This window comes from Habropoda laboriosa, unplaced genomic scaffold (genome assembly GCF_001263275.1).
Source record: "Habropoda laboriosa isolate 0110345459 unplaced genomic scaffold, ASM126327v1 scaffold22, whole genome shotgun sequence".
NCBI classification, from domain to species: domain Eukaryota; kingdom Metazoa; phylum Arthropoda; class Insecta; order Hymenoptera; family Apidae; genus Habropoda; species Habropoda laboriosa.
The window spans coordinates 6,972,573-6,986,238 of record NW_017100261.1 but is presented as its reverse complement, the minus strand read 5'-3'; the positions used below and the strand labels follow the sequence as shown (position 1 = coordinate 6,986,238).

Sequence of the window (13,666 nt, the reverse complement as noted above, 5' to 3'; positions counted from 1 at the left end):
CTATAGTGTAGCTGACGATGCTTTCGATATCTCAATTATTTAATTTTCTAGAAATATTTGAATTTGGTCTGTTTTGGTAAAAAGAGGTTTTTCCTCTTCAAATTGACACCGTTCCAATTATAATCAAAATTTTTGAAAAATTCTTTGCTACATTGTCGGTGATACACTTTTCTTCATAAATCAGAAAGATTTTCTTATTTCAAATGATCCAATTGTTGCCAGCGATCGATGTTTTATTAGCAGAAGAGCTCTAGCAATTAACAAATAACTCCTCCATTTTGTAACATTCTCACTTTATAAAAATCGTAGAGGAAACCTGATACTTGTGTTTACATCCTCCGAAAAAATTGAAACTTTTCATTGCGTACTTACCTCCAAAAAAAATTCTCAAACTGCCCGTTTTCAGACGTCCCAGCGCGGTGTATCCCTTTGAAATCACGTAACAATAAACGAACAGCTAACATCGTGTAATAAAATACAAAAAAAAAATAAAAAAAATAAAAATCAATTTCTCCGATCGTAACGTAATCTTAATAACGCATAGAGGCGTAATTGATAAAATAAATACGCGGTTCGACAGCGAATAGCACTAATCAAACAACAACAACAATAAACGACGATCACTTTGGAATTCTATATCACATCGGCCATTTTTAGTGTTTCTTCTTCTCCTTCTTAACAAACAGCAAAAAGAAATATCATGTCATGTAACGTGTCATGTAAGTGATGTCTTCATCGATAATACTCTAATTGATAACATGCTTATGATAACAAAGACTACGCTCTGTCCACGCGATCTTTCTCACGAGCACGGATCAGAAAACGAGCCACGGTAGTTTCTCTACCAAAAATCGAATCCCTGGATCCCGATCATTGAGCACCGAACATCAAGCAGAGTGAACTCTGATCAACGGAATCGATCGATCACGATTGGCTCGCTGGCTCTCGCCGAACTAAGCGTACCGATCTTCTGTCATCGTTCAAACACGTCCCTTCGACTCTCAAGCTGCCAAAACACATTCAATATGCCGGCAAAAGAGCTAAGCTTCCATCGTCGGTTCGTTAGCGCCCGAAATAGAACGAAGAAACGAGAATTTCATGTGGGGGACACGAATCTCTCCTTCAGGAATCAAGCGGCGCAGCTATCCAAAAAAAAAAAAAAAGGGACGAGGATTTATTCGACGAAGTATTGTGGACCAGACAAAGGTGTCTTGACGAACTGATCGATTCGATAAAACACCTGTCGTCCTCTCTTCCTCGTTCCTCCCTTTCAGAGAGCGACTCGAAAGATCCAGGTCGAAGAAGGATCCTATCGACTCTTCCTTGGTCCGTTGATCAATCAGTCCCAGCGTGAAACTTCCTCCGTTCGCGTGTCTTCTATTCCACGGAAACTTCACTTAAAAATACTATCTTTGGCAATGCGACGTGACTTATGCGTTCGATGCACGGCCACCTCTGTCCTCTCGGTGTGCATCTCTGTGATCGTTTCGCGATGGTACACGATTCACGTGTGTCCCTGTGTTCCCTGGCCACGCGTGCTCCTGGTTTCTTCACCAGTTCCCTTCGATTCTACGAAGATCGACGTTCCAGTCTCTGCTCTTTTGACTATCGCGGCGTGTGTCTCCAACGACGACGAAAATACAACGTGTACTTGGTGCACACCTTTGACGGTTTCTAAAAGGTATCGTATCTTCTTTCTCGAGCAGTTTTCGTCTATTTCCTCGGCTAGAAGGTTCAGTTACACCGGACAGACTTGTAGAAAAATCTCGGTTTAACACCTAAGCAAAATATCCTTCCGTTTCATCGGCGATCGGTGATTTTGCGAAGAATGTAGATGTAATGCCTGTTTCACACTTTCCTCGGTGGAGTATCGAACAGAGTTAAGCCTGATTCACACTTTCCCCGGTGAAACGTCGAAAAAACATGTCTGCAGTGGTCCCTGTCGACGATACACGATGCGACAATGACCTTCTTTGATATCTCGTCGGCAGTCGAAACGAACAGGTGTAAATCGGGCTTAAGGCTAGATTCGTGGAAACTGTTCTCCTTCGAAACCGTAAGCACGCGAGGCTGCCAGAAATGTGTTAAAAACGCGAGTACTTGGATAAGATTCGCCTTTTTTGAGTTCTCTTCTTTTCTTCTTTCTTTTTGGCAAGATGGCGGAGAATCTCTTATCGCGGGCTACACGTTACGTGCATTACGTATATAGTCGACGATTATACGCGTCGTTTTTTCTTAATTGTTGCGTGTGTAGGCGACGCTACGGATGTATAATTAGGTGGGTGTACGTATTGTACACGTTACGTGCATTACGTATATAGTCGACGATTATACGCGTCGTTTTTTCTTAATTGTTGCATGTGTAGGCGACGCTACGGATGTATAATTAGGTGGGTGTACGTATTGTGTGTGTGTGTATGTGTGTGTCTTTTCATTTTTGTTTCTTTCTGCGGATGTGGTTCACGGTAGAAAGTTGGACTCCTCTCAGAGGCTGCTCCCGAGCTCGCTCGATCTTCGTCGGTCGATGTGCTTTATGTACGTCTCCGAGTATATGCTCTTAGTGCGGTCGTCGTACCTGCAAGCAGAAGCAGACAGTGGCACCAATACGTTTTGCTCGCCTCGACGACGATCATGCGGCTTAAGGTCGGGATTGTTTATTGCTTGGCTCCTTGCGTACAATCAGAGACAGAATAGAGAGAAACAGAGAGAGAGAGAGTGTGTGTGTGTGTGTGTGTGTGTGTTGTGTGTAAGTAGAGTAGCGTTAATTGAACGGTAATTCCTTCTTTTTAATTCTGGAGATTAATCTGAAAGAGTAAAAAATAAGTAAAAATAGAAAAAATTGCATTAATTTGTGGTGATTGTGAAATTTGATCCCTTCATTTTTCAGAAGTTCAAACTTCGGCTAATTCGATGTTATTAAATTACTATCATGTTCATGCTGTTTAGAGTTCAGATTGCTTATTGTTTGAATCAGAGATGAGATAGAGAGATTTAACCTTAATAATAATTTATGTACGTAATAATTATAGAAATTTATCAGTTTTATTTATAGAAACAAAAAATTTAATTTACTTCATTGTATACTATTATATTTAATTTTATCATTCATAGTTAAAATGCGTATACGTTGCATAGTTGATTATTAAAAGCTCATGCTGAAGCTTCTCATATTGGTCCCATAATTTTAGCTTCTGTTATATTCAAATTAGATAGACACAGTTTATTCCGAATAATTATAATTTTTAATATTCTGTTATATACAGTTCTGTGGTTGTATGCAAGTAGAGTAGCATTAATGGAACAATAAATTCTCTTCTTAAAATTGGAAAAATTGTACAGATTGGTGGTAACTAAAAATTTCACGACAAAAATTTCATTTTTCAAAAATTTCAGATTCAGTAACGCAAACTTCATCAAAAATTCGTTAATTTGACGTTATCGAATTACTACCACGTTCAATTAACGCGGATATATTGCATAGCGAATTATTCTGCGTTTCGTAGAATATCGTTTAATTTTCAGGCAAATGTTTAATTATGTAGTAATAGATTCGAATTGTTATGTTTCTCGTGTAATTATATATTTTAATTAAAATTTCGACGAAATTCAATTTCTTTGTAAGTTTATTATATCGTTGTTACTGTATCAATATTATTTTTAATTTATATGCAAATAGAGATCGATTTAAGGAAATTCGAGCTACTTTACATTTGTTGCACTAACAATAGAAGCTTTCACTGTACAATTTAAATATGCAAAAGAACTTGTGAACAGGAATAAATTGAAAAGAAAATTCAAGTCACTTTGCAGCTTAGAAAAATTCAAAAATAATTTCAGAACGTTGTTCAAAATATATCATTATCAATCTTTAACTAATTTCCAACAAATTTGAGATTCGGAAAAATTAACGGTCACCTCCTTGACATCTGATAATTAAAACATGAGAACGATTCTGCAGTAATAAATATTCATCTGAATTAGAAACGGTTTCGAGTGGGAGACGTTTAATTAAATTTACTACAACTAAACGCGACACAAAATACTATCCACTTCCGGCGATGTAAATTGCTCAAATAATATGTTCGCGTTACGTGCTTATTCACGCTCTTTCTGGATAATTTATTTTCACTGTAGCTGTTTTACGACCAAACTTTAAACGCTCGTTAAAGGTAACGAAATTACGCGAAAAAAAGAAAAACACATGGTAAAAAGGAGAAAGAAACAATGAATTCCAGTAAATTTACTGCAGAAGGCTCGTTTGCTCAGAATTTTTCGAATTAATTTAAACAATCCGCGACATTAATGAAACAGGAATCTACAATACCTACATTATACCCGAGAAATTTTTCTGTGTACGAATTTCATAGAATCGGTCGCAATTTTCCCCAATTAATTTGAATAATCCTAATGGAACACGATCAAAAAATATGCCACACTCGAGCATCCTCGTTTCTCAGTAGTGCACACTTTAATCGCAAACGTTTAGCTAGATCAACGTCGTCGAAAAATGTTTTCATTAAACGAAACGAAGGGTGGAAAGCCTGCTTTGAGAGTAGCTTCCAGTGTTTGCAATTTCCACGTGAGATAGGAGGTTAACGATCGACAATCCAAGTTACCAAGTCGAGCAAAACCTCTCACTCACACGTTACATGCAAACTGATCGAACGCAGGCAAACTTTAGAAACAGAAAATTCACAGAAACAGCGACGTTGACTTAAGAGACAATTCTCGCAACAATAGAAGAATAACAAAGAAAGAAAACATTGGAAACCTGAAAGTAATTCCAGGTGTAACTTCGAAATTTCAAGTAAGATCGAGCTTTTAACGCACGAAAAATTCGAGCTTTCTCTCGTTCTTTTCTTCCCTTTTCTTCGGTGCTTTAAGGAAAATCACTTTAAGAGAGGGTTAGACGAACGTGTGGGATAAAAGAGTGTACATGCACGTTTCTTGAGTCACTTTCACACGTTCGTGTGAGAAAGTCGAGCATCCGGTTCTCGACTTGCCCTACTTTTCCCTCGCGAAATTAAAAGTAATATCCCTCCCCTCTTGCTTGGTCGTTTCTAATCACTTCGCTTTAAAGCCATCCCTCGAGTAGTGTTGAAAATCTCGCTTGTGCTTTCTAATGCAGTTCTGGTTCGGTTAAGAAAAACATAAAGGTGTCTCTCGAGGAGGAATCGGTGTTGAAAAGAGAGTTTGTTTAGGGGAGCAGCGTTCGAATTGCAAGTGGACACAAAAGGGCGGGAAATTATTTGAATTTAAATATAATTGTACCAGAACGCTGACACAAAATGACTGACACTTTTGCATATTTTAACCCTTTACCTTGTAACGAGGAGTTAGACACGTGGTGAAAATTACGGTACGCTGTATTTCCGATCAATTTGTATTTTAACGCGGTCTCTTTAATACGATTACAAAAAGCAAATTGTACGTAACATTTTGACTGTTTTTCGATTTCATACTGCGTTAAAACGGTGAATAGTCGAGGCTAACATACGTAGCGATTAAAAATTCGTAAGGGAAAGGATTAACGACCGGATTTATGGGAAAACAACCGATGAATTTTTCACAGGGATAATGCACCGCCTCACTTCGATCCTTGTTTACGACATTTTGACTAAAAACTCGACTCTCGTAATCCCGCAAACGCTGTACTCGTGAAATTTTCTATATGTGAACGCTATTTTTGAGTCAATTATGGCGTTAGAAAAATTCGCAAAAAAGCGGTCGCAGAAATCGAGTTCCAACGGGGAGCTATGCAGATTGGAAAATCCATTTAAATGTGTTACGAAAATGGAAATAATTTCGAAGCCGACCAAACAGAATACTGTCAGATAAACGAATAATTTCTACTTGATTTCATTTGTCCTGGAATTTTTTGAACGCAGTACTATTTGATTCAACTGGAAAAACCATCGGTATTTGTCAAATATATTGCAAGAAATGGAAATAATTTTGAAATCGATGAAAATAAATATCGCCGAATAAACGAATAACTTGTATTCTGTTAAATTGATCCTGGAATACATTTTTAATCGAATAACATCGCGTAATTCAGCTGGCGAAAATTTTTCCGGTAACAAAATACCACGGGTTACCGCTAATCCACGAGACACATTAATCAGCGTGTTAACAGGCGAAACTTTCGCAATTACTCTAATCCATCCGCGCCGTTAATTGCAACAAGTAACATGCAACGCGTAATTTGCAACGAGAAATAAAGTTGCGCGCGAGCGTGTTATCAAACGGAAGGAAAGCGACTCGTATATCAGGCCGCGTTAATTAAATCATGCGTGGACACGTCGCTTGTTACCCCGAAAATTATTTTCCGAGAAACGCGCTTCGGTCGAGTATTTCGGGCCGACGTATTTAGAATTCTATTACAACCAGTGGATCAATAGTTTGTTCCTGCATTTTCGATAACTTTTAATCGAACGGCCGCGTTGATGAGACCGTGGTACGAGAATGCGAGCAATCAGGAATCACGTTTTTCAGGGGCTGTTCGAATCGAGAGTATAGCTGAAGGGCTCGATACTACAGCGCTGTGAATGCGAAATTTTCAGAAATAACGGCGACGATAATTGTAAATAATTGCTGCTGATAACGGAGTGACCCTAGAATTTTACAAAGAGAATTGATAAATAAAAATTATTTTGTAGCAATAAGTGCTGAAAATAGTAATTTCTGAATTTTGTGAAGTATGCCAGTATACGACAGAGTGCAAAGAGAAAAAAAATTGATAAATAAAAATTATTTTGTAGCAATATGTGCTGAAAATACTCGTTTCTGCATTTTTTGAAGTATGCCAGTATACGACAGTACGCAGAGAAAAAAAGAGTTAATAAATAAAAATTATCATTATTATTTTCAATTTTTGCATTCTGTTAAGTACAAGTCTCTTCGTTTTTCACTTTTCCGTAAATTTGATGTTTTGATACATGAAACGTTGTTCTAGAGCCCTTCAGTTTCATTGAAAATTAAGAGGAGGTTCTGGTGTAGAAGGTCGAAAAATGAGTACCATCATGAATTTTTCTTACGAAACGAAACGAGGTATCGATCCGAACTTTTTGCTGAACTTTTTACTAATATTTCTAGTATCGAATTGTATTTTCCCGTGTATAAAGAAGTCGTCATTTTCTACCGAAAAGTAGCAGGGCAAGGTTAGAACAACGGTGCTGTCGTTAAACGAACGAAATGAAGGTAGTTTCAACGTTTATGACACTCGTGGGAAACTGAACCAAAATGCATTGAAAAATGTAAAGAAAGTAACAAAATGAGGGCTATTTCACTGTTCCAAGTTTTTATTTTACAGCTCCGAAGGAAGCGTTAATTTTTTAATTTTTCTCCTGGTCTCAGGTTTAACATCCCTTAAAAAGTATTTATCTTCTGAAAATCAGAAGCTTGTACCGATTAATTCGTTTGTTCGACTGATTTGGTTCTACTCAAGAGCTCGAAATTTCGGTGATTTTTCGAATTTCCAAAAATCCCGCTAAAAGCATATTTTTACGTGTCTGAAGAATGCAAAAAGTGTAGAAAAGAAGAAAGATTTTTTTGCATTAAAAGATATTGATATTGTATAATATTTAAACATTTGCAAAGTGAAAATTAAAAATGTGTACTTTTAAGATTTTCTAAAATAACTTTGAGATTGTAATATGTCTGGGGTGGAATTTTCGAAGCTTCATCGACTGTACTGTTTCCAGTAGGTTCGAGGTTTGCAAGCTCTATTCTCGTATTTCACAAACAGCCTGGGTATAATTATTATTTCGCGCATCTGTATCGTTAATTATTATAAACTAAAGAAACATGGTGCAGTGCGATGTGCTTTCATTATTGCCTTCGTTTAATCGTGGGTTTTTTTTGTTCTGGATTCTCGTTAAGGTTCATACAAGAGGAGCAACTACAAATAATGCAAAGTATAAAATGTACGTCTCGTTAGAAATTATTATGAAAATTGATTTTAATCCTTTTCAAAAACGTGCAACTTAAACAAGGATCGTTAATTTTAACGTGATCTAGAAGAAATGTAAATTGAGTATCCATACTTTACACTTATTCAAAATAATTGACTAAAAAAGGCAGGTAAAATACTTTACATCTCGAAATAGTAGAATTTCTGCTTAAAATAACCCGAGGAAAAATTTTGTTTAAACCCTTTTGCTGTGGCAGACTTTAATACGTAACGCGCATGGCAGACGATAGATGTTCAATCAGTCCGCAAAATCTTTCGTTTCGGTGTCTTAAAATTTTGAAAAACTTTTGGAATGAAAATTAAAAATTTATCGTTTTTAAATTTCTCTTATTAAATTAAGCTGGACATACGCAAAGGACAAAAATTAAGGACTAAATTAAAGTGAAAGTATGTCAAAAGACGCCAAAGGCACCGCGCGAGAAAATATTCAAAACGCCTATAGGCGCCAAGGACGCAAGAAAATATTCAGAACGCCTATAGGCGCTAAGGGCACAGTGCGAGCAATTTCCAAAACGCCTATAGGCGCCACCAGTAGTGAACAAGTCAAAATTTTGTATATATAATATAAAATTGTAAAGTTTATAATGCACAAATTTTTCACTCCAATAATAATTGTAATAAAATTTGGATTGATATTAAATCTTATCTAACCGCTTGATCTTTGTCTCTTGGAAATTTCTGTTTGTTCATTTTCAGAAGAAACACCGTGAGTTCTAGCTGCTAAAGTTCTGCTGTACATTCATTCAAATTACACATTTGAATACACGATAAATCTTTGGAAGTGCATTAAATCATGGCGTTGCACAGCAAGCATGGATTAATGAATTTCTTACACACAACTAACTTGTGTACAGATCTACTTTGTCGGGTGTTCTACTTTGACTAGTTGAGATGTAAATAAGCGGTTTGAAATGCTGTGTTGAATTAACACACACACACGTCGAGGTTACTTAATTAAACAAATGTTTATGTAAGAATTTTGTGCTAGTACTGTAAGTTACATTCGTACTTTTAATGAACGTATTGTTTTTCCCTATTTACGAATAACGAAGCACGCTGATTTTTGCAGAAACACCAGTAATTATTTACCGTTTCTTTGAACGAAATACATAGAATGCAAAAACATGTATTTCGTTGATTGCAACGCTTTCAAGTGACTTGGAGAGAAAATGAAACAGAACAGTTTAGATAATACAGTGATTAAATGGAAAATTTTTTAAATGATCAAAATCACTGTAACAGTTTCCGAAGAAAAGGTGCATGGAGACAAGAAAACACGATTTTACAGAAGAACACTTTAATAATTATGACACTGCAATTCAATGGGGCTGCTAGTCGTTAATTTTTCTGTAATTATTTTTGTGCATGTGTGTATTTTTCAAGAAATTGGAAGTATTGCAAATAATAAAATTCTGCTGAAAGAAAGGAAGAAATAAGTGTGTTAATATCATTATGAGAATTATAATCACTATATCATTCCAATCCTTCCAATTCATTCGCATTGCATTTGAATTTTCTTTTTCATGCATATAGACTTGTCTATATAAAAACAAAATTTATTATTCGATCATTTATTATTCGTTCACAAACAAAAAAATGTTTCATTCCTTGATCATTTCCACCCTCAACACCAAAGAGTCACATGCACAGTACTTCAACAATTACGCGTCGAAATCGCGATTTTCATACGAGAATAAAGCTCGACGAAGCTCCGTTCGTGGAACGGCGAGGCGGAGAAAGAAGAGAGAAAGGGGGAACGAAAAGAAGCGATAGAATGTAGTGCGTACCTCAACGTGTCAGACCAGATCGTACCTTAGGGACGGCCGACGGAAGTCGAGCGCCTCGAGATCGGACGGCTCTCGTCTGCAGAGCGAACAGAACGCGCACTGCAGCGTATTCTTGAACGCTTCTCGGAAGTCGCGGTTGAAGTACGCGTAGATCAGCGGGTTCAGCGCCGAGTTCGTGTACCCAATCCAGAAGAGGATTGCGATCACGATGTCCGGGCAAGGGCAGGTATCGCCGCACAGTGTCGTGATAACGTACCTGAGAACAGAAACTTCGCTTCAGCTGGTTCTCTGTGAAATGGTCCGAGCAGTCGGTGATCTTCAGGACCTACAGCTTTACTATCAGAAGGAATTCCCTAAAATACACAGTGTACCAGATTTGTTTTTTAATTTCTGCGTGCCACTAATCAGGGGAAATAGAGGGAAAACTGATAATCCGAATTTTTAATGTAACTACGCCTCCGGTTGAGATAAAGGGTTGAAATTTCGTGTCAAATGTTCTTTTTTGGAAAGCTATCGAATGGTCCATCGGAAGATAAATTTAGTTTAAGGACACTTTTGACACCATTATCAAGGTATGCTCGTTTGCATTTGAATTTTATACTAATTTTACTACGGACTTTGAACAAATGTGTCGAATTACTAGCAGAAGTTTTCATTTGTTCGGCGATATTTGGTGTGGGTGCTTAGTCGGTGTAATTAAAATCGAATTTCTTTTTGGTACACTACAAGTGCGACTTAATGTGTTAGTCTTCGCATAATATGAATTTGGTGTATTTTGGAGAAATTAGAAATCTACTTTGGGAATCTGGACTTTTGAACAATAGCGAAATTTAAGGGTAGATGATGAATCATCGGTAAGATTTATATTATATGATACTACTGACACTTTTTTTTTATTTAAAAAAATGCTTTAAAATAAAATTTTGTGAGAATCTATGCGTAGAAATTTTGCATAAAAGGAACAAGAGAAATACCAATATTCAAAACATTTTTCTAACTAGAACAGCGGGAGTAAAAATTGCATAAACCGGTTGGCGCCCAACACGCGTATTTACTTAACTATGTTTTCTTATCCTAACGAGTGCAATTGAAACAATCAACCGAGCATCATACCCGTGTGCGTCATGATCTTCCTCAGTTTCCACGTTACAATTAAACGAACAAACAGTCCAAAAATATCCACAATTTACTCGATACACAGTATCAAAGCCATCTCATGAAATATTCAAAAATATTAGGTTGTTGCATACGATATGGTCGATTTTTCCAAGTTTAACGTGAAAGTGAAACCATGGATCAAGATCAAATTTTAGCATTCAGAAATGCAGAGTTTTCTTTAGGAATCCAGTCTGACAACCCCAAAAAATAAGCAATTTTTAACAATTTTTTTCTACTAAACTAAGAAAGATATTGCAATACCTCTAGTTTTGATAGAAAGCGGCATGCTTAAACTATATTAAACAATTTTTGCAAGCCTAATATTTATGTTAATATCGCGGAACCATATTTTTGAAAAGTACTCTCAATTTATGCAAAAAAAGAAATCGGTGTTTTCACAGTTTCGACCTGAATTCTCCCCTTAATAAACATTAACCTTCCTAGAATTCGCCAATTTTTTAGAAACAATTGACGCTCTCACCCTGCCCTTCCTTGTTCTTCTAATGAATTACATGAAACTGTATGCTCCAAGTACCACATTTCGATCATTTAAAAATCGGCGTGAGAGACCGACATGAGTCACAGTGCACTGAAAAATAGCGCGAGTTCAAGAAGGTTAAAGTCTCTCTAATGTACTAATTAATATCCTTGAATTGACAGACGCACCACAAGAAGAACGGTAACCAGCATATTATGAAGGTACCCATGATGATGCCTAACGTCCTGGCAGCCTTGTGCTCTCTTTTCATCTTCATGATATTCTTATCCTTCGTAGGAGTGTGCAGATGATCCGTGCTGATCTCGTTCAATGTCAACGTTTTCGAGGAGCCCGCGCTGTTCAGCTCCCCGTTCAAATTATTCAGATCCTTGCTCGGCCTGTGGCTGAGCAACATCACGTTCCCCATCCGGCTGTGCATCTGCTTCTCCTGTCTGTTCGCCTCTTTGAACACGGCGAAGTATGTGAGCGTCATGATGGTGCACGGTATCCAGAACGAGATACTCGACGAGAATATCGCGTACACCTTGTTCACCTTGAACTCGCAGAGCTCCGGATGCTTACGCCTGTGCATGCTGTTCTCAACTGTGGTATACCAGCCCATGAATATCGGCATGAACGAGATGAACGCTGGCATGATCCAACAGGCGAGCAACATGTAAGCGGCCACCCTTTTGGTCATGATGATAGGATACTTGAGCGGCTTCACGATCGCCCAGTAACGATCCACCGAGATGCACATCAGATGAAGAATGGAGCTGGTGCTGAAGTAGACGTCCAACGAGTTCCAGACGTCGCACATGAAGTAACCGAACAACCATTTACCGGTCATCTGTACGCTCGCGTTGAACGTCATCGCGAACATCGCGACCAACATATCGGCCAATGCCAACGAGACCACGAAGTAGTTGGTTATTATACGTAGCTTCCGATGACGCATCACAGACACCATCACCAGCAGATTACCGAACACAGCTGTCACGATGATGGAGCCAAGGAGGCAACCTTTCGCGATCGTAGCAGGTACAGACCACTTTTGCTCGTTGCTGTAACTGCTGTTCGCGAACTGGCTGTCCTCGGTCGAGATGGCGTTCAACAGGGTCGTCACGTCCACCGAGGACACCACCTCCGTCGGTTCGGAGCTAGTCACGATCGTCGTCATGCTCAGCCACCACACGGAACCGCGCGTTTCCCTTGGCCTTGCTCCCTCTTCTTCGGCCGGAAGAGACTCGACAGGCGCGGCCTTAGGTCACGGACGTGCCAACGAGCCGACGTACCAGGCTGGCCTTCATCATCCCGTCGGGGAAAGGGCGTTGCCTCTTGCCAAGTTTCTTGTTCCCTGGGACGCTTGCCAGCGTAAAATCGCGGGGACACTGTGCCTTCTTCCTCGGATCTTGCCCGAGTAGGTCGCTTCGAGGGCTGTACGGGGACGTGTGCGTTGTTTAGCTCGGAGCTTGGCTGTACTACATGTCTACGAGGCTCCTCTTAGAGGTGATCTGGAAAACAAAGAGGTTTCAGCGTGGTTAGTAATTGATTTCGGCGGGTTGGATTTGGGTTACCTTCGAATCATCGATTCACCTTTCGGCCATGTAAAATGTTATTGTGTCGCGCTTAATGCGCTAAGTAAGTTGTGCGCACGTACGTCGGTAATTAAAAATTGTGGTAATTAGTTTGGCGGTGATTTTAACTTGTCGAACGGAGTCGATATTGGTGAAACGGCGTGGATGGAAACTTTCAGGATGATTTCGAGGTAACCCTGTCGAATTGACGCTGAATTGTAGTCGTGAGGGAAAAAGTTCGCGAGGATTTGTAGTATTTATAGAATTCAGGACATCTGAACTTAGCATGAAGCAAATAATACTTGTGGCATTATTACTTTTTCCTTGGTGTTCGAAAAAGTGTCTGATTTTTAATAAAAAAACTCAAGCTTTTTTTCTATCGAACGTCATTCTGATGATTATAAAAATTTTCAATTTATTTAGCCTGCTTTAAAATTAAAAAAATTCTGCTTTATTTGCATTTAGAGTCGTCGTAACACAAATTACTTACGCGCTGAGTTGATACAATCTTAAAAGGAAGATGGTAAATTCTTTGACCTTTTGTTGAAAGAAAAAATACAAATTGCAAAGTACAGATGAGTGAAATATTGAATTAGTTTTTCGAATCATTGTGATCGAAGTCACTTCACTCTAATTTCAACGCGACATTATATTTTCTCTGAAGCGCTTCGAATCCCTTCTTGTAGAAGGGAAG

At 38.4% G+C, this 13,666-nt stretch overlaps 1 protein-coding gene across 2 annotated transcripts; it reads right to left on the bottom strand.

The window, feature by feature from the left end:
* Positions 1-2,361: 2,361 nt before the first annotated feature.
* On the bottom strand, positions 2,362-12,575 carry LOC108572678 (octopamine receptor beta-2R-like). 2 transcript variants are annotated; one of them, XM_017934947.1, is made up of 3 exons: positions 11,584-12,575; positions 9,785-10,015; positions 2,362-2,575 (listed from the first exon to the last, which is right to left on the bottom strand). In XM_017934947.1, the coding sequence occupies exons 1-3, from the start codon at positions 12,573-12,575 to the stop codon at positions 2,485-2,487; spliced, it is 1,314 nt and encodes a 437-aa protein (XP_017790436.1). In that variant the 3' UTR covers positions 2,362-2,484. The 2 variants fall into 2 exon arrangements, with proteins under 2 accessions (XP_017790436.1, XP_017790437.1); XM_017934948.1 differs by having other exon boundaries at positions 2,499-2,575; positions 9,760-10,015.
* Between the last annotated feature and the right edge of the window lie 1,091 nt (positions 12,576-13,666).

What these genes read in the sequence shown, in the direction of transcription:
- LOC108572678 (XM_017934947.1), bottom strand. Translation starts at nt 12,575, where the DNA reads ATGACGACGATCGTGACTAGCTCCGAACCGACGGAGGTGGTGTCCTCG. An exon ending in TGGTTACCGTTCTTCTTGTG is followed by an intron (nt 10,016 to 11,583) that starts GTGCGTCTGTCA and finishes TTCTGTTCTCAG; the next exon opens with GTACGTTATCACGACACTGT. An exon ending in TTCCGTCGGCCGTCCCTAAG is followed by an intron (nt 2,576 to 9,784) that starts GTACGATCTGGT and finishes TTCTGCTTGCAG; the next exon opens with GTACGACGACCGCACTAAGA.